This window comes from Ranitomeya variabilis, chromosome 2, assembly GCF_051348905.1.
Source record: "Ranitomeya variabilis isolate aRanVar5 chromosome 2, aRanVar5.hap1, whole genome shotgun sequence".
In the NCBI taxonomy this organism is placed as follows: Eukaryota; Metazoa; Chordata; class Amphibia; order Anura; family Dendrobatidae; genus Ranitomeya; species Ranitomeya variabilis.
The window spans coordinates 938213173-938239276 of NC_135233.1; the positions used below are offsets into that span (position 1 = coordinate 938213173).

Consider the following 26104-nt stretch of genomic DNA (forward strand, 5'->3'; position numbering starts at 1 on the left):
CTTGTATTGGTATTCGGTATCGGATTAGATCCGATACTTTGCCGGTATCGGCCGATACTTTCCGATACCGATACTTTCAAGTATCGGACGGTATCGCTCAACACTAGTGCCTAAAAACACTTCCAAAAATTAGGAGAGCATCAAATAAGGGACGTGGCCATGGTGGTGTTGGAGTAGCTGCTGCAGGGAGAGGACATGGCAGTTCTGTGCCTGCTATATGCCCAAATGAAACACCTTCCTATGCTGCACGCAGAGACAGGATGTTCTGCATAATTTTGTAGGGCTGAGTACTGCAAGATGTTGAAAAGGTGTTAGATTGGATGGCTGAGAGTGCCACCAGTTCCTTCGCATTATCATTCACCCAGTCCACTGCAGAAAATGCAGAGTTGGCATCTGAGGACCATGGTCATCCTATTTCCACCTCACTTTCTAGCAAATGAGCCAAGCAGTCTGAGCCACAAGTCATGCAGCATTCTCTTCTGCTTTTTGATTACTCCCTGGCTGGGGTTCCATGACCCTTCCACTTTGCCCTGCCTCAGAAGTCTAAGAGACTGAGTGCACTGATGCCCAACCACTTGGTAGGTTGGAGGATGAATACGTGGAAAGACTAGTGCATGTGGTTAGTGGAACACCATAGCACATTTCAGAGGATGACAAAACACAGTTGCCAACTGCATCATCATTCTGCAGTGTGCAGACTGGCAAGGAGTGCAGGGTTGAGGAGTGGGTGAAAGATGGTGAGAGGGATGATGATGAGGTCCTAGACCCTTCATGGAGCGGAGGACATCCTAGTGACGTGTGCAGTTTGGAGGAAGAGGAGGTGGCCACACTGCGCCAGCAACACAGCAAAAGAGGGAGCAGGGTGCAAAGGTACAGCGTGCATTCCCTAGCCAGTACATCGGTTGCTAGTGCCCACCACACTGCTGAAATCGGTAAATCAAATACAACTCAAAAGAGTAGTCTGGCTTGGCATTTCCTTAGAATAAAGAATAAAGCAGAGGCATTGGAGGAAATCGCCAATGTAGCATGGGCACCACCACCACTTCGGAAGGCAGGGTTAGCATGGCTGAAAAGTGGCAAAACTTTATGAGCAGTGATGAGCGAGTGTACTCATTGCTTGGGTTTTCCCGTGCACACTCAGGTGGTCTCCAAGTATTTATTTGTGTTCGGAGATTTAGTTTTCATCGCAGCAGCTGAATGATTTACAGCTACCACCCAGTACATGTGGGGGTTGCCTGGTTGCTTGGGAACATGTAATCAAGCTGACTAGTAGCTGTAAATTATTCAGCTGGGGCAAGGAAAACTAAATCTCCGAGCAGCCATAAATACTCAGAGACCACCCGAGCGTGCTCTGGAAAACCCGGGCAACAAGTACACTCGCTCATCACTATTTATGAGCACATTACAACTTTTATGCCTTGGAGATGCTGGCCTGCTGCAAGTGTAGTGTAGGAACATGTGCTTAGCATGTCAGGGGGTGTGATCACAGACAGGCGCATCCGCCTATCCACATTCAAAGTGGGGAACCTAACATTCATTAAAAATTAAAAGTACCCAACAACACAAACTCTGTTGGATTACTCCTCCCTTACCTCTTGTCTCCCTTGCCTCTTCCACCTACTCCGCCATATCCATCTCCTTCATGTGGACCTGTTGCTCCTTGTTTAAGATTATTATTTTTTATTTCTGCTCTACTTAGCATAGGGGCAGGACACAGCTGTAGGGAAGGAGAGTATTAGGTTTTGTTTGTGTGCAGTTTTCCAAAAACACTCTCTATGTGTACTCAGCCCCTGTGTCTGTGATAGTACAGTACATATCCGACATTTTTTCTAATCTGCAACTGTGTCTGTGTAATGCAGGTGTCTGGATGCAGTGTTAGATCGGTACTGCCTTGCAGTGATGTTATTGTAAATGAGGTATGTCCTTGTGTAGAAAACGCACATCGGTCTGCATGGTTATTACCCATGTCATGTTCATCTGCTCTTTACAATATTGACAAGCAGAGTGTAACAGTCAGGGATCGATATATTTCTATTTATTTACAGCAGTAACTTTAAACAATTAGAGTTAGTAACTATGCAAATCATTCTTAAAACGATTAGCAATAAATTTGTAATAACAAAGAAAATAGTTCACGATATAACATTAATGTTCTTTTAGCAAAGGTGGTGCACCCAGTCGTGGGAGTCACCACCTAAGTTATCTCTGCAGCTCTGGCCCTAGCGGGGGTCATTAGATTTTCTCGCTAGGCCCCAAGTGTCTTTTTGAGGTAGTTTATTAACACACGTTGGGCCTGCCATGCACCAACCAGTCCCCTCCCAACACGCTGTCCTAAACCCAGCCTACCCCAGTGTGAGCATGTTGCAGGATGCAGTAACGGACAGGAGTCAGAGCAAGAGTTAACTTGGTTTACTGGAACAGGGGTATACTCCACGCAGGGAGGAAGTAGCATAAAACTGGGGTTTAATAGTTTTGTACATGGGATGGGGTAAATTGTATAATAGAGATAACAACAGTTCTCAAAAGTTAACGTATCAGTCTGACGGCTTCCTGACTGAAGAGTCCACAATAGGTACAACATGGTCAGTGCGGGATGGATCCGGTGTCGTCCTGTAGGTATCCCTGAATCGAATCCCGACGGCAGCGGCTTGTCCTCGGCATCTTTAACGAGTTACTTGGTCCAGGGTTTGCTGTGCAGGGTGCAGCACAGTCCACAGCATTAACGGAGCCTAACGTGGCTCAACAGATGTGTACCGGGGGATGAGAGCACAGTTGTTGGTGAGTTACCCAGTATTTCCTAAGCGATGCGCGCACGTTACTCACGGACCCGGAGCGTCTGGTACCTCATGTCGCTGCAGCCAGCAGACACACGGCAAGATAATGGTCACAGTCTTTGTGAGTTACCGGAGGGAAGCACGAGCGCAGACCTGCACTACTTCGGTGCTCAGTAGACGGAGCACTCTCTTGTCCCTGCCACGCGCTGTCGATTCCCGCCAAGTCTGTCTGCTTACGTGCGCGAGCAGGCTTATTCTTAGTAGACACACTCCCTGCTCTGTCGTGCAAAGGTCGGTCCGGGTCTCTAAGCTTTACCCCAGACAACAGAGGAGACAGCCCTGACAGTTCCGGACCCGGCACAAGACAGGTACCCCTGGTCCTTCTTCTTACACTGGTACCGTAGGTTATAGCTGGAAGTGACGGCCCTGCTCACTTGCATTGTTCCGCTGCAATTGCAGACAAGCCTCTCCTGTCAGTCTCCTTGTGGAACTTCTCAGCTTGACTGTTGGTGGAAGTCTTTTAGGCTCGGGGTAGAGGGAACTAGGCCTCGGCTCTTGACAGGTGACATCTAGTCTTGGAGGCTAGACCAGCACAGGGTGTGGATCCTGGTCCTGACCATTGTAGATGGAACTTGGAGTTATCCTGAGGGGAATCCGGACCTTGCCAGGTGGTGACCAGAACCTTGGTGGCATAGGCTTCCTGCTGAGGAATGTCACACTGGTCTCAGGGTCATCTGTGTAGCACGTCTGCTCTGCACACTTCCCTGGAATCAAATCTGCCTGTGGTTTGTCGTGTAGGGCTTTTATATCAAGTAAGTTCTTCCTGTGGGTCATCTGATCTGGTCCAGCACACAAAGTCGCTCCCCCTGCAAATCTTTCAGCTGGTTCTGCTTGATTTCATCTGGCCAGGAGATGACAGTCTCTCCTCATTAATGGCACATCCTGCAAGGACTCCTCAGGGATTTCATTGCTTTTTATTACATCTGTGGAAGTCATGTCATGTGTGTCCAAAAAAATGTTTCTACTGTTAAGCACCCATGTCGCTGATGGTGCTGTGGGTAAAGACACATTTTTCTACTCTTTTGTACCTATGTCTGTGCGTAGAAACAAATTTTTCCGCTTTTATGCATCCATGCCTGTGATAGTACTGTGCGTAAAAACAAATTTTTCTAATTTGCAACCGTGTCTATGGGAGTACTTTGCCTAAAAAACACTTCAAAAAGTGAAGAGAGCATCAAATAAGGGACGTAGATTATAGGTGACATTTATTGATTATATTTGATTAAAGGTGAAAAAATTCAGAAATTATTGTTTTACATGCCAAAAAAACTTTCATTTTATCAGGGGTACTTAGACTCTATATATCCACTGTTAATGATCTATTCTCAAGGTAGGTCATCAACACCTCAGTTCAATTTAACAATGGGGATACTGATAATGTTAAATACCTAACACACGTTAGTTACTCTTTGAGTTATTATTGAATTACCTACTATATCAATTCTCTGCCTTTCAGATACAGATGGCTGTTCAGCACATTGTTGGCTTCCAGAACCTTTCATTTGAGACATTAAGTTTTCTTCTGACATTGTTAGCTGCTACCACCACCTCTCTGTTTGTCTTATCTGAGCATTGGAGTCATCTCCCATGTGGCTGCATCATCAACTGCAAAAGGAATGCATATTTAATGTCATCAGAAGATTGCCAAGGTGGGTGAATAAGTTGCTTATTGTACTTCGAAAAATGTAAGATAAAAACAGTGTATGGTTATTTTATACCTGTTGAATTTTTCCATTAATAATAGTACAGTAATATGACGTAATTTACTAGACATTTGCAATAAATAAATGGGCCGTGCTGTGTAGTAACGTTTTGATAACAATATGAAACTATTGTATATTTACCTATCTTTAATTTTAAGTTTTAGCCATCAATGTGACAATACGAAATTATTATATTTCTGTAATGTATTAGTATAGATTATGTATAACTGTGATTAATTGAATAGACAATATCGATTATAGAGAACCCTTCACTTGCTAACAATATTGAGTTAAACACCCGGTAAAAATCCCTGAGCTCTCTTGACTGTGCCACTATTTTCGTTTTTACGGTGCATCATTCCATTGTAGAGTATATTCTCATTTGTTGCTTTTGGAGTGCAGTATGTGAAATTTATGCTTGCTGTTCAACCGGGCGAAATCTTCTCTGGATGCGTGCCCTTTGCCCTCTTTTTGTAATTCACTGCAAAACACAGTTCGGCAGCTGATTTAACAGTAACATGTTGCTGAGCTTAGATTGATACTATCTGGGAGGGATAAGCGAAAGTGCACATCTCCAGAGACTGAAGAAATGTCCAATTGGACTGCAAGCAGAAATTTCACATACTGCGCTTCAAAGTAAATGAAACTAAGTAGCAAAAGAAAGAAAAAGAGCAGCAGAATCAGGAGAACTGGAGCATTTTTTACAAGATATTTAATAAATTTTTGGATCAAGTGAGAGCTCCTCTTTAATCAACTGCAAAACACTGAAATATGTCTAAGTTAGCATTCCCTTCTTAATTAGATACGCTCTTTCTGTAAAGGTACCTTCACACGAAACGACATCGCTAGCGATCCGTGACGTTGCAGCGTCCTCGCTAGCGATATCGTTTAGTTTGACACGCAGCAGCGATCAGGATCCTGCTGTGATGTCGCTGGTCGCTGAATAAAGTCCAGAACTTTATTTGGTCGTCCGATCGCTGTGTATCGTTGTGTTTGAAAGCAAAAGCAACGATACCAGCGATGTTTTACACTGGTAACCAGGGTAAATATCGGATTACTAAGCGCAGAGCCGCGCTTAGTAACCCGATGTTTACCCTGGTTACCAGCGTAAAAGTAAAAAAAACAAACAGTACATACTCACCTGCGCGTCCCCCAGCGTCTGCTTCCTGACCCTTACTGAGCGCCGGCCCTAAAGTGAAAGTGAAAGCACAGCGGTGACGTCACCGCTGTGCTGTTAGGGCCGGAGCTCAGTCAGTGTCAGGAAGCAGAAGCTGGGGGACGCGCAGGTGAGCATGTACTGTTTGTTTTTTTTACTTTTACGCTGGTAACCAGGGTAAACATCGGGTTACTAAGCGCGGCCCTGCGCTTAGCAACCCGATGTTTACCCTGGTTACCCGGGGACCTCGGCATCGTTGGTCGCTGGAGAGCGGTCTGTGTGACAGCTCTCCAGCGATCAAACAGCGACGCTGCAGCGATCGGCATCGTTGTCGCTATCGCTGCAGCGTCGCTTCGTGTGAAGGTACCTTAACTCACATTTATTACTATATCTTACGTAACCAACATAGCTGCTCTAAGTGGATTCTATAGCTTCATCTACAGTGGATCGAGATGGACTGGATTATTCCCCTTTTAGCCATGAAAAGCTGAGATAGGAATAACCCTTCAGCAGTGCACATTTATCACTTACAAGTGGAGCCATCATCTAAAACAATGGAACAGAAACAATTAGGATTAGAGAATAACTCAATTTGTCTCCCCATGTTTCAGCTCACAACCTCTGGGACTGATGCTTTTAATGGAACAGTCTTCAGTGTTGTCTTAAGATAAGAAGACACGCGAAGACGAAAATGTATTGGAATACACAAGTATTCCAACCTACTAGAATAAAATTCGAATACTCAAAAGTAAAAATAGAATTTAAGTAAAGTTTAATTGAGAAAATGATTAAAGGGAATCTGCCAGCAGGTTTTTGCCATGTAAGCTGAAGACATCATGCTGTAGGGGTTAAAACACAGATTTCAGCAATGCCTCACTTCCCAAGCTCCATGTTTTTGTTTGCCTTTAATGATTGTTCTAGCACCAGGAGCTTATCATGGCTGGGTATCATTGAAGAATATAAAAAAAATGCGGCATTCACTGTTCCTTTAAAATTAGTCCTTTATTCCGTGATGCCGGACATGTTAGCAACGGGCAGGGTATGCGGGGAAAGAAGGACGACGGCCAGTTTGCGCTCAGCAAAATGCTTCTTCGGGTGCAAGTATGTGGTGACGTAGATCTACTTTCTTTTAAAGGCAGTCAGGTAACATATGTCACAATGATAAAAAACATATGCTGGAATAGAACGGGATAAATACTCTCCAAAAGGAGGAGATCACAATAAATGACTCTTACAAAGAGAATTAAAATGGATTCTCAAGACAAGAGCCCATGGCCCATTAGGTTTAAACGACAGAACAGGTTTATCTATATTTTTATATTTGCATATATTGCTTTCATCATTGTGACGTATGCTACCTGACAGCCTCTAAAAGGAATTATATCTACCCCCTTCTTTATTTCCTCGCACCACCTAGCATGTCACGCATCAAGGAATAAAAGGTCTAATTTTAAAGAAACAAGGAGTGCCGCATTTCTTCATTTTCTTCAATAATACCGTTTCTAACTAAAGCTGAGAGCCTGGTGTGGGTGGGGTTAGCTTTCTCAGCTCTGCTTTCTTGCTAAATCTAAAAGCTCTGATTGTGTTAGAACTGCTGCACCCAGTAATCTAAGTGATACTGTACTTCATTGGATGCAGCTTCTCTTTACCTACACCATGCAGCTCTCAGGTGAGGTACCAAAAACCTGCTGACAGATTTTGTTTAAAAAGGTAGTGGAGTGGCCATTCCCTTAATTATTACATCAAATCTAAGATGCAATGTAGAGGATTCAAAAAACAACATCAAACTTAAATGAAGCAAAACAAAAAACAATGGTAAAATGTGTTTTCACTTTCTTAACAACAAGTATTAATCAAACACTGATATTTGTACCATAAAATGATGCAAAAAAAATCCAAAACTACAAAAAACAAGATCTCGCACAAAAAAAGTCAAAAATACCTTACATCTGAGTAGCCAAATTTGGCTCATTTGCTCTGTCTACACATTGAAATGTGTCATGAGACACCAATTCTCAGACGTGATCCAAAATATCTGTACAACTTGCCAGACACTGGATTTTATACAGATACAGGGGAACTCTAGAGGCACGAGAAATCTTTACAATGTTCTTTTTCTTACTAAAGCTAATAATAATAATCTTTATTTTTATATAGCGCTAACATATTCCGCAGCACTTTACAGTTTGCACACATTATCATTAGTGATGAGCGAATATACTCGTTACTCGAGATTTCCGGAGCACCCTCGGGTGTCCTCAGAGTATTTTTTAGTGCTAGGAGATTTAGTTTTCATCACCTCAGCTGAATGGTTTACAGCTATTAGCCAGCATAAGTACATGTGGGGGTTGCCTGGTTGCTAGGGAATCCCCACATGTAATCAAGCTGGCTAATAGCTGTAAATCATTCAGCTGCGGCGAAGAAAACTAAATCTCCTAGCACTAAAAAATACTCTGAGGACACCCGAGCGTGCTCCGGAAATCTCGAGTAACGAGTATATTCGCTCATCACTAATTATCATCACTGTCCCCAATGGGGCTCACAATTTAAATTCCCTAGCAGTATGTCTTTGGAATGTGGAAGGAAACTGGAGTACCCAGAGGAAACCCACGCAAACACGGGGAGAACAAACAAACTCCTTGCAGATGTTGTCCTTGGTGGGATTTGAACCCAAAACTAGTGATGAGCGAATATACTCGTTACTCGAGATTTCCCGAGCACACTCGGGGGTCCTCCGAGTATTTTTTAGTGCTAGGAGATTTAGCTTTCAGCGCTGCAGGCAACCCACACATGTACTTATGCTGGTAACAGATGTAAATCATTCAGCTGCGGCAATGAAAACTAAATCTCCGAGCACTAAAAAATTCTCAGAGGACAACTGAGCATGCTCGGGAAATCTTGAGTAATGAGTATATTCGCTCATCACTACCCGTGACTCTAGCGCTGCAATGCTAACCACTGAGCCACCGTGCTGCCCCAAAGCTATATATATATTAACCATAGCAGCATAAATAATGGTGGAAAGAAGTTACTAAGATAAAGTTCATGAAAAGAAGCTATGGCAACAAGGTCCTTCTAATCATCCTAGAAAATGATGTCAGTCATTTTTATCACTTCTTTTCTCTACTTTATGCTTCCACTGAGATATAGTTTTCAATTACCTTGCCAATTACATGACAGTGCTTGCTCCTTCCTATTTGCTGTGCTGGGGATACAAGAGCACTGTAACAAGCATATAATGTGTAGTGTGACTCATAAGCAGCAGAAAAGAAACACTCAGCTACAGAAGAGTATTCTTGAGCATACCTCACAATACTAGAGACTCAGCACTATTACACCTGAGAAAGTATCCCCCGCAGGCATTACAAACTACTGCAAAGCTCAAGAAAAGAACACAACACCCACTGGAGTCAGGGAGAATGGAAATATGCAAAAATGACATTTGCACCATCAAATGCATTTAAATTTACAATAGTCTTTTTTTCAATAGGCTTATTAAATGTGATAAAGAATATGATTTGGTGGAATAACATGAAATATATTATTTTATAAACTGAAAAATATATCCAGTAGTGAACTAAAAAAACAACAACATAAAAGAGAATAAAAAAGGTCGGACATAAGGCAATGTTATCTTGGAAAAATATGCAAACGACATCTCATGTGCGCTATGTGTCCTAACATATGGTATCTCCATAAGGCATTTGTAGGAGAATACCTCCGGCATATGACGGAACATGCTTTAGTTTTCTCACAGATTTCACTTATTCTTGAAAAAAAAATCCTTACTGTGCCTTTGTATAAAATTTCAGGCTTTGGATGTCATATTACAGATCCAATATATATAGATCTGCCATAAGGCAGTGCTCATGAGGCTCTAATTGTTTTGCTTAATGGGGTTGTGAACATGATCCTGATATTTACTAACCAGAATTGGCTTTTTTTTTTACCAAACCTATCTTGTCCTTCACAGTACAGAAAAATCTGATTAGCAATGTTGAGCAATTACACACTTCTTCCCCTGTCATCACCCCTACCCTAATTCAAAATACCAAGGATTGTATGTCTGCTGTCTCTAACATCATGTCCTCCCTCTATCTGAAACTAAATCTCTCCAAAACGGAACTTCTTGTTTCTCCCTTCTACTAACCTCACTCTTCCCAACATCGAAATTACCCTGGAGGGTTCAACCATAACTCCAAAGCAGCATGCCCGCTGTCTTGGGGTCACATTCGACACCGATTTTCCTTTACCCCTATATCTGATCACTCACTCGCTCTTGTCACCTGCATCTTAAAAACATCTCCAGAATCCGACCTTTTCTCACCTTTGAACCTGCTAAGACTCTTACTGTCGCTCTTATTCATTCTCGTCTGGACTACTGCAACTCTCTTCTGATCGGTCTCCCTCTTACCAAACTTTCTCCTCTCCAATCCATCTTGAATGTGGCAGCCAGGGTCATATTTCTGTCCAGCCGCTTCACCGATGCCTCCATCTTGTGCCAGTCATTACACTGGCTACCCATTCGCTACAGGGTCCAGTATAAACTCATCTCTCTCACCCACAAAGCCCTCCACAGTTCCGCACCGCCTTATATCTCCTCTCTCATCTCTGTCTATCGCTCTACACGTGCCCTCCGCTCTACAAATGACCTAAGGCTAACATCCCCCGTAATCCGAACCTCGCACCTCCGTCTACAAGACTTCTCTCGTGCCGCTCCAGCTCTCTGGAATGCACTTCCCCAGACGATCAGACTGATCCCTAGCCCTATTCAAGCGCGCTCTAAAAACCCATCTCTTCAAACAAGCCTACCACATCAACTACTCAGTAAACTAACTTTGCTCTGTTCCCTCCTTCCAAATATTATTCGAAATCTGCACCCTACTATTCATCTGTCTCCACACCCTCCATGCACATGATAACTGCACTTGATACTTGACTATTGCACTTAAACACACGGGCTGATGACCGGATCATGCAGCTTTATATGAAAATCCCTATTTATTATAATTGCCAGACCTGAAATAATAAGCACTTTTCACCTATTGTGTCCCCCCACTTCCTTGTAGATTGTAAGCTTGCGAGCAGGGACCTCACTCCTAATGTCACTGTTTAAATTGTCCTAACTTGTATTGAATTTATTGTCTGTACATGTCCCCGCTTAATTGTAAAGTGCTGAGGAATATGTTGGCGCTATATAAATAAAGATTATTATTATTATTATCTAGGAATTTAACTATCGTGTGTACAGGGGTTGTAGTTGCATATGGCATTAGAGCCTAGGAGGACCCAGTAGGTTCTGTTGGTCCATACTATTAAGGGCCCTTAACATCGGGGGGAAGTGTTGGAGATTTTGCAGTGGCACCCGCAAAGTTCAAGTTACAATACAGAAAGTATTGTAGATAGACATGCCAAGCGGATATCGACTGCAGATAACAGTGGAGATGTAGAATGATGGCAGACATGTAGAATAACAAACAGACATGTAGGATTCAGACAGCTTAACATCTGCAATAATGACAGATAGATACCGTGGTATGATGGCAGATACACGTACTATAATTAACAGATATATAGTATAATAATAAATAATATTAGTTATATAGCACCAACATATTCCACAGCACTTTACAATTGTGTACACACAATAGTGACATCACTAGTTCAACAGTTACAGGAGGAGTGAGGGTCCTGCTCACATGCTTATAATCTATAAAAAAAAAAATGTGGGGACACAATAGGTAATAAGTGCTTGTCATGTGTGGTTCAGCCATCGTTATAATAAATAGGAGTTTTCAAATAAGCTGCATGATCCGTCATCAGCCAGGATCTGTGTAAGTACAGTTACCAAGTGCTATTGAGTGCATGAAGGATGTGGAGACCGATGAGCAGATTCTGAAGAAAATTAAGAAAGAGGTAACATGGAGGAGTTAGATTAGTGAATTGAGGTGACAGGCCTGTCTAAAAAGATGTGTTTTTAAAGCACACTTAATGAGAGAGCTAGTATCGTATGAGAGAAGTGGGAGGTTGGGATTATGGAGGATGTTAGTCTTAGATCAGTTGCAGAACAGAGCGCGCGGTTAGGTGGTATACATAAATAAGGGAGAATATGTATTGTGGTGGAGCACTGTGAATTTAGCTCTTACTGACGCATTCAGGATGGATTACAGAAGAGAAAGTTTGGTGAAAGGGAGACAGATCAGTAGAGACTTGCAATAGTCCAGACAAGAATGAATAAGAGTGACAGTACGAGTTTTTTCATTTTCAAGGGTGAGAAATTCGGATTCTGAAGATGTTTTTAAAATGGAGGTAACGTGAACAAGTGAGTGATTGGATATAGGAAATAAAGGAAAAGTTGTCTTGCATTTACCCAATAGGGGTACTATATAGAGAGAAGGATGGATCTAGAAGTGAACCTTGAGGAACCCCAACATTAAAGAGAAGAGCAGAGGAAGCAGAAAGGTAGTAGGAGGACAAAGGAAGAGCAATTTATTTGAGGCCTCTAGAGCAGAGCGTAGTGATGAGGAGCTGGTGATCCACATTATCAAATGCAGCAGAGAGATCCAGGAGAATCAGCAGAGAGCAGTGACCATTAGATTTAGCTGTTAATAGATGGTTAGTGACTTTTGTAAGGGCAGTTTTAGTAGAGTGTAAAGAACTGAAATTAGATAAACCAGATGGTAAAGGGTTAGGCAGAGAGTTTTCTGAAAGATAAAAAATAAAACGAGAGAGGCCCAAGCGTTTCAGGAGTTTATAGATGAAGGGAAAATTAGAGACTGTTCTATAGTTAGCAATATCAAAGAAGGAAAGATTTTTGCTTTTAAATAATTATTCACTGATGGATCTGTTGCTGGTTCCCTTTCTTTCCTTGATACTGCTCGTTTGCTGCTAACACGAACTTCTTTCCGTGCACGGCCATTGGGTTCTAATGTGGTGAGCTCGATTTTCTCTATAAAGTTTTTTTTGTTTTTCTGTAGTTAACAGTGCAGTTCTGGTCGAGGGTTTTTTTTTTTTTTTTTTACCAAAGGGGTTATAACAGAGAGTTTGAATGAGAAGGAAAAGATACCAGAAGTAAGGGAGAGGTTAAATATTTTAGTTAGGAGGGTAGTGATGGTCTGAGAGAGGTAATGAAGGAGATGTGAGGGAATAGGGTCAATGGTTAAGACTGTAGGTCAAGAAGAGGTGAAGAGCCTGCTAATTTCTACTGTGACAGATTCAAAGGTGGAAAGTGAACTTGAGGTGCGGGGGCGAAGGAGATCCGAGATGTAAGGAGATTTGGTGAAAATGTCCTGTTGGATATGGCTTACTTTTTATTGGAATTAAGTGGTCAGATCGTCAGTGCTGAGGTTTGTGATTGTGGCCTGTACTTTAGGGCTTATGAGGGATTGGAAATTTTCAATAAGTCATGAAGTAGGCTTGTTTGGCCAGATGGCGAGCAGAGTTATAAGTTTTAAGCATGAACTTATACACTGTGTTCCAAATTATTAAGCATAAAGAGTTTAGAAATGATAAGGTTAGAATTTTTTTGTTTGTCATTTAAACTCATTGATGGTGATGTGTGTCAGGGATCTTTATATCACTGAAAGCAATTGCAGATACCTGTGCAAATTAGTTTGGCAGGTGTGTCCAAATAAAGGCAAAACTACTTAAGAAGGCTGTTCCACATTATTAAGCAGCCTACATTTTTTGCCAAAATGGGAAAGAAAAAGGATGTTTCGGCTGCTGAGAAGCAACAAATTGTGGAGTATTTAGGTCAAGGTATGACTACAATCAACATTTCCAAGACACTTTATCATGATCATCGCACAATCAAGAAGTATGTAGCTGATTCCCAGCACACACGTGTGTGTGCTGATAAGGAAAAATTGAGGACTCTTTCCAACAGGCAATTGCGTAAGGTTAAAAGAGCAGCTGCAAAATGCCTTGTCATAGCAGCAGACAAGTTTTTGAAGCTGCTGGTGCCTCCAACGTCCCCAGAACAACAATATGCAGGGTCCTTCAGAGGTTTGCAGCTGTGCGTAAGCCATCCTGTCGACCACCTCTATCCACTGCACACAAGCAGAAACGGCTCCAGTGGGCCAAATGATACATGAAGACTGCCAAACTGTTTTGTTCACCGATGAGTGCCGTGCAACGCTCGATGGTCCAGATGGATGGAGTGGAGGATGGCTGGTTGATGGACACCCCATGAAAACACGGCTAAGGCGCCAACAAGGAGGAGGTGGAGTAATGTTTTGGGCTGGAATCATGGGGAGAGAGATTGTCGGCCCCTTTATCATCCCTAAAGGGGTAAAGATGAACTCCATAATCTATGTGGAGTTTCTAAAACAACACTTCCTGCCATGGTTCAAGAGGAAGAACTGTGCTTTCCGCAGCAAGATCATTTTCATGCATGATAATGCACCGTCTCATGCTGCAAAAAACACATCTGCATCTCTGGCTGCTATGGTCATAAAAGAGGACAAACTTATGGTGTGGCCACCATCTTCCCCTGACCTCAACCCCATTGAGAACCTCTGGAGCATCATCAAAAGGAGTGTCTATGATGACGGGAGGCAGATCACATCTAAGCAACAGCTCTGGGAGGGTATTCTGTCCACATGCAAAACAATTGAAGCAGAAACCATCCAAAAACTGACAAATTCAATGGACGAGAGAGTTCAGAAGCTTATTTCGAACAAGGGGTCCTATGTGCAAATGTAACATCACCTAGAATAAAGTTTTCACTTGAAAACTGTTTGATTTCATTTTGTAATAAGCTGATAATGCTTATAACTTTACAACTGACCATTTTTTTGTTAAAAATAAAAAAAAAAGGTTGAAAACTCTGCTGTGCATAATAATTTGGAACATGCATTTTGAGTGTTTATTTTTTTTTTTAAAGATACTGTTTTCATAGGCAGTTTGTTCCAAAACATTGCAATTATACTAGAATAGTAGATGACTGGAAAATAACAATGACTACAATTCAGATAGGCAATTTAGAGAAAATATGAGGAAATATTATTTGCATAATAATTTGGAACACAGTGTAGTGCATTAAGTCTTCTGCTTAAAGTGATTTTCTCCACTGATGCTCAGCATGCATGGAGTACTGCTGGAGAAAATGTGTTTTCAGCATGTGCTTGGGCTCCCATCATGTGTCTTGGCTCTTTCTGCGTGTAGCAGCTACTGCTTCATCCAGAGCTCTTTCCAATGTTTTATTATAAAGTTACAATCCTACGTCTGGACAGCAGAGGGAGGAGATATGAGCTAAGGATGAATGTAGATTGTTCATAAGCTGCTGGGTATTGATAGTACATATGCGACACCCACTAGGGTCGTGGGATACTCTGAACCGGGTCGCACAGCTCTTAAAGGGGTGGTCACGGCAGCCGTGACCCGGACTGTGGCCCTGGGCGCGCAATAAAAGTGATGAGGGGAATAGAAAATGGATGATGGTGGAAATGGGAATAAAGTTTGTATAGGAAAAGGGGGATTGTTCGTGATGCCACCTATGGTGTTCGGCTATAAATGGCCGACGCTGCTTAAGGAGACAGCTGGGGCTGATGGTGATGCAGTTGGGATGGTTCGCGCTCCCCACAGGTGGAGCATGGCCCCAGGGCTACCGATGCAGTTCTGTAAGGGAATTGTGGACGTTGGGGTGCAGGACTGAGGATCCAGGACTGAGGGTGCAGGAATAACTAGAGGACACAAGGGTTGCAGTTTCTTTATGTTTAATCCCAGGTTGAAGGTGCAGTCCGGGGCACAAGTCACAGCTGGTGATGGAGATCTGGGCAGCTTGGAAGCAATTCAGAGTCCCCCTAGCCAGGTGGGGTTGGAGGCCTTCCTACTGTGCTGCTCTCTGGGTGCTTGGTGCTTTTAGTTCTCCTCAAGTCCCTCTCTCAGTCTGTCCACTAAGTGAAACACTACCCACATGGCAGGCAGCCAGCTTGAGCCTGTTCCAAGTGTCACTCCCTCGTGGTGACTCCGGGCTCTCGTATGATGCTGTGCCTTCGAGTGTCAGCTGGGGCCAGGAGACCTGCAATCTCCTGTCCTCCGGATTTGATTGCGGGGCCTGAAGTTCCTTCATAAACATGGACTATGGTGTCCTTTCTTCGACGCTTAATCCTGGGTTGAGCTCAGTCACAGCTCCTATCCCCCAGATTCTACTCACTTCTTCCCTCTTCCTCCTTCACTGTCTGTTCACAGAGTGAGAGAAGGGCGTTGATAAAGTTATACACTTAGCAGAGCTGGGAGAAGTCCAGGTCCAGTTTATAATAACCTGTAGGAATATAAAAACTAAGACAAATTTACAAAATGTAAACCATTTGTGTAGTATAGTGACATATAGAGATGTAAAATTATGACAGATGCATAGCATAATAACAGACATATAGAATGATGGCAGATATACCTATAGAATGATAACAGACGTAGTATGATGACACATAGACATGTAGTATAACAGACATGTACTATGATGATAGATATACCTGTAGACTGATAACAGACGTAATAGACATGTAGTATGATGACAGATACATATAGTATAACAGGTATGTTATATGATGACAAAGATGTACAATGATGACAAATATACCTGTACAATGGTAACAGACATGTATAATGATGGCAGATAGACATATAGTATAACAGACATATACCTGTACAATGATAACACACATAGTATGACTTTTAAACATTTGGAAATAAGAAACATTGATGTTTGGCCACATATTTATGTAAAAATATGTTTATAGACCAATTATGTCTTGATTGTGATGTGAGCAGATGATTATATATGATAAGTATTTCAGTGTATGCATACATAATTCACAATTATCATACATCTGCTATAAAACTTCTTGGCACTTGTACACATGTACACCTGTGAGTATAATTCATTATTGCCTGTACTCTGGGATGATGCTATATATTTCTATAAGATGTTGGTTTTAATCATCTTTTCTTTTAAAAAATGTAAATAGCAATAAAAATATCTGTAACCAGGATTCTTTATAGGTAATTTCTTGACTTTTTGACCTGAAGCCGTTTTGTTACCATCACCTGAGCGTTTTATTAAGGTGTTTTGGAACAAAAACTGAGCTCTTTTTTCAAGCAGAAACTCCTCGAAAAACTCACACATAGCCATTTTTTTTTTTTTAAGCAATATTGTGGGGGCGTTTTTTTCTCACATTTTTTCAAATCCTTTAGAAGATGTGTTCACGGATATTTTTAAGTCATTTAGAGTGGATCCCATTAAAAACCCCTCTCAAAAACGGTTTCAAAAACTCTTAGAAAACTTTCAAATTCATTTGAAGGGGATCCTGAAGGAAACTGCTCTGATACAGGCAAATATATCAAAAGGCTGCAAAAAAAAACTACTTCCAAAACCTCAGAATAGCAGTAAGAAATGCTTCAGAAATAGAAAAAATCATCTAAAACCTCCCCAAAACAGCAGAGATTCCTGAAACCTTTCTGCTAGAAAAACTGTGTATATGGTCTAAACTAATGAATTAAATGTCAGTATTTTTGAAAGGAGTTCTTTTTTTAGCTTTTCCAATTACTTCTATTGTGAAGTATAGAGTGGCACTATAGCAGAAAATGCTTGAAGAATGTGTTCACACTGAGACTTTTTACTGAGTTTTTGTAGTGTAAACTGAGAGGGAACTTTGCAAATCTTCAAACTCAAAACTCCTCAAAAATGTGACACTGCCACTCTAAAACTGAGCAACAAAAGTAAAAACTCAGCAAATGTAAACGTTAGTCTATTTAAAGGGAATCTGTCACCCCTTTGGACGTACCTAAGTTATTAATATGGGCATATGGGTACTAGAATACTTAAAATCAGAGGTGTCAAACTGCATTCCTCGAGGGCCGCCAACAGGTCATGTTTTCAGGATTTCCTTGTATGGCACAGGTGATAATTTAATCACCTGCACAGAATGATTCCAGCACCTTGTGGAATGCTAAGGAAATCTTGAAAACATGACCTGTTGGCACCTCTGCTTAAAATAATCATACCTGTATGCCTCATACTGTAAAGGTGGTCTTGTTCTTCAGAAATCCTCTTTTTAATCCTTTGTGTTAATCAGTTCTTCCAGGCTCTACCGCGTGCGGTGCCTGGAAGGAAACTCGGCCTCCAGTCTTCATCTACGTGCCTGTCGCCTCCCATCACATGGCCTTGTGATGTCTAGTGGTTGTCCCGTGTCTCCGCCCTGCAATTGCAATAGTCCGCTCTTCTATGGGCATTGGCTTGTTTCTTCTGCTCAGGTGCCAACGCAAATGAAGACTGGAGGCCGAGTTTCCTTCCTGACACCGCACGCCACGGAGCCTGGAAGAATGCATTAACATAAAGGATTAAAATAGGATTTCTAAAAAACTGGACCGCAGATATGAGGCATACAAGAATGATTATTTTAAGTAATCTAGTACCTTCATGTCCATATTAATAGCTTAGGTACATACAAGGGGCGGGGGTGACCGATTCCTTTTAAACAACCTCAAGCATTATACCTCAGTACTGGGTTGTGTCTTGATTTACTTCTATAACTTGGCGTGCACCTGCAAAATCAGTGGGTTTCCTTTGCACTTGAACAAATCGTGACGATTATAATTTATATGTTCAAAATGGCATACAGTAAGCTGTTCAGTCCATTTAACTCAGATCTACCACTGGTTGGCATTTATAATATCAGTTTATTTTGCTCATAAAATTACTTTTGCATATGATTTGTAAGCTTTTTCATAAAACTGTATTGGGTACCCATCATAGATTCCATATTACATATTGGCCTCACCTCTTGCATTTATACTCCTAGGAAGGGGAGCTTTGAAGACAAATTATCATATTCCCATCTTCTATGGCAGTATGCTAACTGCAACCAAACAAAAGGGAAGATACACATCTGGACATTAAATAACACTCAATGAATGGGAAACTACCAATTTCTTCCAAGCTAGTTTGATAAGATGTTAGTATTAGCATAATGCATAACACACAGTGCGGGGCTGGGATTCCAAAGGTGGGTGGCCGCACTGCCCGCACAGGCGCAGTCTGCAAGCCTGCTGGGACGTCAGACGGCCAGAGCTTACTGCGCCTGCGCAGCACAGTACTACACAGCGCAGGCGCCGGTTTTGAAGCGTAAACAGCGCTGAGGGGGCGGCGCCGAAAGCCCCACAAGATTGGAGTGACGGCAGAGTAGCGGTTCAAGCTGGGGAGTGAGGACCCGCCTCCCTGGCTAACGACAGGTATTTTGGCTAAGTTTCAAAACGCTTTATTTTGGGAATACTTGAACCAAAAACTAAAAGAGCCACCTTGTTAGAATGCAGCATTACTGCTGCACAAGGTGGCTCTTTTAGTTTATAACGGCTGGAGGGGGGGTGACAGTGGCCCTTTAAGTTTTGGCATCAGTCATCTTTTTAACATTTATAAGCCAAAGAAATAATTTTTCAGGACCACTGTTTGTTTTTTAGTATTATGGGAAACACATAATTGGCATGAGCTATCTTGTTTCTATTTATAAGCCAAATAAATAATTTTTCATGACAGCTGTGCATTTCTTAGTAGCCTGGGATACAAATAATTGGCATTAGTCATCTTGCATCCATTTATAGACCAAATAAATAATTTTCCTAAACCGGAGTGTAATTTTTAGTAGTCTGGGAAATAAATAATTGCCATCAGTCATCTCATTACCATTTCTAGGCCAAAGATTTTTTTTTCAAGACTGCTGTGTGTTTTCTAATAGTGTTGCAAAGAAATAATTAGCATCAGCCATCTCATTGCCATTTAAAGGCCAAATAAATATTTTTTCTGTACCGATGTCTTTTATAGAAGTGCGGCAAACAAATAACTGGCATCAGCCATTTCGTTGCCAATCATAGGCCAAGCAAACATTTATTCTATACTGCTGTCCTGTCTAGTGGTGTGGCAAATAAATAATTGTCATCAACCATCTCATTGCCATTTAAAAGCCAAAGAAATAATTTTCCTAAACCTGTGTGTTTTATAGTACTGTGGGAAATAAATAATTGGCATCAGCCATCTCGTTGCTATTTCTAGTCCAAAGAAAACATTTTCATAAACCAGTGTGTTTTATTGTAGTCTGGGAAATAAATATTTGGCATCAGCCATCTAGTTAACATTTATAGGCCAAATAAATAAGGTTTCAGGACCACTGTGTTTTCTAGTAGTGTTGCAAATAAATAATTGGCATCAGCCATCTCGTTGCCATTCATAGGCCAAAGAAAATATTTTTTCTGCATCACTGTCTTTTCTAGTAGTGTAGCAAATAAAAAATTGTCATCAGCCATTTTGTTGCCATTTCTAGGCCGAAGAAATATTTTTTCTGTACCGTTGTATTTTCTAGTGATGAGGCAAAAAATAATTGGCATCAGCCTTCTCGTCACCATTTCTAAGCCAAAGAAATAATTTCCTAAACTGGTGTGTGTTTTATATTTCGGCCCTGAACTAAGCCGAAATCTAGATCTGCGCATGCGCCACCTCCCGTGCCATTTTATTTAAGTCCTGCACACAGGACACCGGCTCCCACTGTGCATGCACCACCCACACAATGATGGTGGCGGTCAGGAATTTTAAAAAGGAGGCAGATCACTACTGACCTGCACAAAAACAGAGTAGGCTGGTGGGGGTCAGAGAACAAGAGGAAGATCCTGCCCCTACGACCCACCCCGAAGCACACTGGAGCACAGAAGACATAATTTTCTGTAAACTTCATAAGGTGAATATTCTACAACCACTGAGTGGATCCCTTCACATCAGGTATCATATTAATCAGCATTACAGTGCTATTATAGCCATGCCATTAATTTATAGGGCTAATTCCTGCTGAAAGGTTCTCTTTAACCCATTTCTGACATCGGACATACTATCCCATCGAGGTGGGCCCGTATGACCACCGACGGGATAGTACGTCCAGCGCGATCGGCCGCGTTCACGGGGGGAGCGCGGCCGATCGCGGCCGGGTGTCAGCTGACTATCGAAGCTGACATCCGGCACTATGTGCCAGGAGCGGTCACGGACCACCCCCGGCACATTAACCCCCAGCACACTGTGATCAAACATGATCGCAGTGTTCCGGCAGTATAGGGAAGCATCGCGCAGGGAGGGGGCTCCCTGCGGGCTTCCCTGAGACCCCTGGAGCAACGCGATGTAATCGGGTTGCTCCGAGGGTCTCTTACCTCCTCCTCCCTGCAGCAGGCCCGGATCCAAGATGGCCACGGCATCCGGGTCCTGCAGGGAGGTGGCTTCACTGCGCCTGCTCAGAGCAGGCGCCGGGAAGCCTCCAGGAGCTGTGCACGTCAGATCGCCGATCTGACACAGTGCACAGCAAAGTGTCAGATCGGCGATCTTACACTATAACATCATGCCCCCCCCGGGGCAATGTTATAGTGTAAAAAAAAAATTTCACATGTGTAAAAAAAAAAAAAAAATTCCCCAAAAAATTGCAAAAAAAAAATATATTGTTCCTATAAATATATTTCATTATCTAAATAAAAAAAACAAAACAATAAAAGTACACATATTTAGTATCGCCGCGTCCATAGCGATCCGACCTATAGAACTGTCCCACTAGTTAACCCCTTTAGTGAACACCGTAAAAAAAAAAAAAAAAAAAAAACAGGCAAAAAACAACGCTTTATTATCATACCGCCAAATAAAAAGTGGAATAACACGCGATCAAAAAGACGGATATAAATGACCATGGTACCGCTGAAAACATCATTTTGTCCCGTAAAAAATGAGCTGCCATACAGCGGCATCAAAGAAAAAATAAAAAAAAGTTGCAGTCCTCAGAATAAAGCGATGCAAAAATAATTATTTTTTCTATAAAATAGTTTTTATCGTATAAAAGCACCAAAACATAAAAAAATATAAATGAGGTATCGCTGTAATCGTACTGACTCGAAGAATAAAACTGCTTTATCCATTTTACCAAACGCGGAACGGTATAAACGCCTCCCCCAAAAGAAATTCATGAATAGCTGGTTTTTGGTCATTCTGCCTCACAAAAATCGGAATAAAAAGCGATCAAAAAATGTCACGTGCCCGAATATGTTACAAATAAAAACGTCAACTCGTCCCGCAAAAAACAAGACCTCACATGACTCTGTGGACCAAAATATGGAAAAATTATAGCTCTCAAAATGTGGTAACGCAAAAAATATTTTTTGCAATAAAAAGCGTCTTTCAGTGTGTGACGGCTGCCAATCATAAAAATCTTCTAAAAAACCCGCTATAAAAGTAAATCAAACCCCCCTTCATCACCCCCTTAGTTAGCGAAAAATTAAAAAATTTAAAAAATGTATTTATTTCCATTTTCCCATTAGGGTTAGGGCTAGGGTTAGGCCTAGGGTTAGGGCTAGGGTTAGGGTTAGGGCTAGGGTTAAGGCTACAGTTAGGGTTGGGGCTAAAGTTAGGGTTAGGGTTGGGGCTAAAGTTAGGGTTAGGGTTTGGATTACATTTACGGTTGGGACTAGGGTTGGGATTAGAGTTAGGGGTCTGTCAGGGTTAGGGGTGTGGTTAGGGTTACCTTTGGGATTAGGGTTAGGGATGTGTTTGGATTAGGGTTTCTGTTATAATTGGGGGTTTTTCACTGTTTAGGCACCTCAGGGGCTTTCCAAATGTGACATGGCGTCCGATCTCAATTCCAGCCAATTCTGCGTTGAAAAAGTAAAACAGTGCTCCTTCCCTTCCGAGCTCTCCCCTGCACCCAAACAGGGGTTTACCCCAACATATGGGGTATGAGCGTACTCAGGACACATTGGACAACAACTTTTCGGGTCCAATTTCTCCTGTTACCCTGGGGAAAATACAAAACTGGGGGCTAAAAAATAATTTTTGTGGAAAAAAAGGATTTTTTATTTTCACGGCTCTGCGTTAAACTGTAGTGAAACACTTAGGGGTTCAAAGTTCTCACAACACATCTAGATAAGTTCCTTGGGGGGTCTAGTTTCCAATATGGGGTCACTTGTTGGGGGTTTCTACTGTTTAGGTACATTAGGGGCTCTGCAAACGCAATGTGACGCCTGCAGACCAATCCATCTAAGTCTGCATTCCAAATGACGCTCCTTCCCTTCCGAGCTCTGCCATGCGCTCAAACGGTGGTTCCCCCCACATATGGGGTATCAGCATACTCAGGACAAATTGGACAACAACTTTTGGGGTCTAATTTCAACTGTTACCCTTGGAAAAATACAAAACTGGGGGCTAAAAAATAATTTTTGTGGAAAAAAAATCTTTTTTATTTTCACGGCTCTGCGTTATGAACTGTAGTGAAACACTTGGGGGTTCAAAGCTCTCACAACACATCTAGATGAGTTCCTTAGGGGGTCTGCTTTCCAAAATGGTGTCACTTGTGGGGGGTTTCAATGTTTAGGCACATCAGTGGCTCTCCAAACGCAACATGACGTGGGGTATCAGCGTACTCAGGACAAATTGTACAACAACTTTTGGGGTCCAATTTCTTCTCTTACCCTTGGGAAAATAAAAAATTGGGGCGAAAAGATCATTTTTGTGAAAAAATATGATTTTTTATTTTTACTGCTCTGCATTATAAACTTCTGTGAATCACTTAATGGGTCAAAGTGCTCACCACACATCTAGATAAGTTCCTTAGGGGGTCTACTTTCCAAAATGGTGTCACTTGTGGGGGGTTTCAATGTTTAGGTACATCAGGGTCTCTCCAAACGCAACATGGCGTCCCATCTCAATTCCTGTCAATTTTGCATTGAAAAGTCAAACGGTGCTCCTTCCCTTCCAATCTCTACCATGCACCCAAACAGTGGTTTACCCCCACATATGGGGTATCGGCGTACTCAGGACAAATTGTACAACAACGTTTGGGGTCCATTTTCTCCTGTTACCCTTGGTAAAATAAAACAAATTGGAGCTGAAGTAAAAAAAATTTTTTAAAAAAAGTTAAATGTTCATTTTTATTTAAACATTCCAAAAATTCCTGTGAAACACCTGAAGGGTTAATAAACTTCTTGAATGTGGTTTTGAGCACCTTGAGGGGTGCAGTTTTTAGAATGGTGTCACAATTGGTTATTTTCTATCATATAGACCCCTCAAAATGACTTCAAATGAGATGTGGTCCCTAAAAAAAATGGTGTTGTAAAAATGAGAAATTGCTGGTCAACTTTTAACCCTTATAACTCCCTAACAAAAAAAATTTTTGGTTCCAAAATTGTGCTGATGTATAGTAAACATTTGGAAATGTTACTTATTAAGTACTTTGTGTGACATATCTCTGAGATTTTATTGCATAAAAATTCAAAGTTGGAAAATTGCGAAATTTTCAAAATTTTTGCCAAATTTCCGTTTTTTTCACAAGTAAACGCAGGTAATATCAAAGAAATTGTATCTCTATCATGATGTACAATATGTCATGAGAAAACAGTGTCAGAATCACCGGGATCCGTTGAAGCGTTCCAGAGTTATAACCTCATAAAGGGACAGTGATCAGAATTGTAAAAATTGGCTCGGTCATTAACGTGCAAACCACCCTTGGGGGTAAAGGGGTTAAAAGGAGCAGTGGAGGCCAAGATTAGGTCCGGAAAGCCAGGCAAAATTTCAGTGAGAGCTGCTCATAGGATTGCTAGAGAGGCAAATCAGAACCCGCACTTGACTGCAAAATAACTTCAGAAATATTTAGCAGACTTTGGAGTTTTGGTACATTGTTCTACTGTTCATAGACAGCTGCACAAATATGGCTTTCATGGAAGAGTCATCAGAAGAAACCTCTCCTGTATCCTCAAGATAAAATTCAGCATCAGAAATATGCAAAAGAACAGCTAAACAAGCCTGATGCATTTTGGAAAACAGTCCTCTGGACTGATGAGGTTAAAATAGAACTCTTTGGCCACAATGATCAAAGTGAGGTGTGGAGAAAAAAGGCCTCTGAAAAGTTGCAGCCAATGGCACGGGAAACATTTCACTGGTAGAGGGAAGAATGGATTCAACGAAATTTCAAAAAACTTTTTAGTGCAAACTTAACACTATCTGTAAAAAAAAAAGCTGAAGATGAAAAGAGGATGGTTTGTACAAATGGATAATGATCCTAAACATAATTCAAAATCCACAATAGACTACCTTGAAAGGAGCAAGCTGAAGGTTTTACAATGGCTCTCACAGTCCCCTAATCTGAACATCATTCAAAATCTGTGGCTAGACCTCAAAATAGCAGTGCATGCAAGACGACCCAGGAATCTCACAGAACTGGAAGAATTTTCCAAGGAAGAATGGATGAAAATCTCTCAAACAAGAATTGAAAGACTCTTGTCTGGTTACACAAAGTGCTTACAAGCTATGATACTTTCAAGAGGGGGTGGTACTAGGTACTAACCATGCTTTTTCATTGGCCCATTTTCTTTTTTTAATTTTTAAAATGTAAAATATGGCAATATTTTTTTTTACCTAAAAAACAAAGTAAATGTGTCATCTTTAACCGTAGGCCTTTTGGAGATCATTTCCTCTTCAACTTGATTAAGTGTTCACAGTTACAGTAATTTTGACTAGGGGTGCCCAAACTTTTACATGCCACTATATATACATTTTATAAAGGTGACTATGTAAGACAGCAGTCTTTAATGCAGGTAATGACTAATGAGTAGTGTTGAGCATTCCGATACCGCAAGTATCGGGTATCGGCCGATACTTGCGGGTATCGGAATTCCGATACCGAGATCCGATACTTTTGTGGTATCGGGAATCGGTATCAGGATTAATATCAATGTGTAAAAGAAAGAATTAAAATAAAATATAGGGATATACTCACCTCTCCGACGCAGCCTGGACTTTACCGCCGTAACCGGGAGCCGTTGTACCTAAAAATGCGCGCTTGAAGGGCCTTAGAGACGTCACGGCGCTCTGATTGGTCCATAGCGGTCGCGTGACCGCTACGTGACCAATCACAAAGCAGTGACGTCACCTAAGGTCTTTCAAGCGCTTGAAAGACCTTAGGTGACGTCACTGCTTTGTGATTGGTCGCGTAGCGGTCACGCGACCGCTACGGACCAATCAGAGCGCCGTGACGTCATCTAAGGCCCTTCAAGCGCGCATTCTTAGGTACAACGGCTCCCGGTTACGGCGGTAAAGTCCAGGCTGCATCGGAGAGGTGAGTATATCCCTATTTTTTATTTTAATTCTTTCTTTTACACATTGATATGGATCCCAGGGCCTGAAGGAGAGTTTCCTCTCCTTCAGACCCTGGGAACCATACAGGATACCATCCGATACTTGGTGTCCCATTGACTTGTATTGGTATCGGGTATCGGTATCGGATTAGATCCGATACTTTGCCGGTATCGGCCGATACTTTCCGATACCGATACTTTCAAGTATCGGACAGTATCGCTCAACACTACTAATGAGTTGATTAGGAGCATTTAACTGGTCTGGTGGT

At 41.8% G+C, this 26104-nt stretch overlaps 1 protein-coding gene across 1 annotated transcript in view; it reads left to right on the plus strand.

The window, feature by feature from the left end:
- The window catches only part of GPR149 (G protein-coupled receptor 149), a 179121-nt gene that overhangs the window by 28060 nt on the left and 124957 nt on the right, over positions 1 to 26104 (plus strand). Inside the window, exon 2 of the mRNA XM_077290715.1 lies at positions 4291 to 4483. Coding sequence (XP_077146830.1) covers positions 4291 to 4483 — 193 coding nt within the window. The remainder of the gene's footprint in view (positions 1 to 4290; positions 4484 to 26104) is intronic.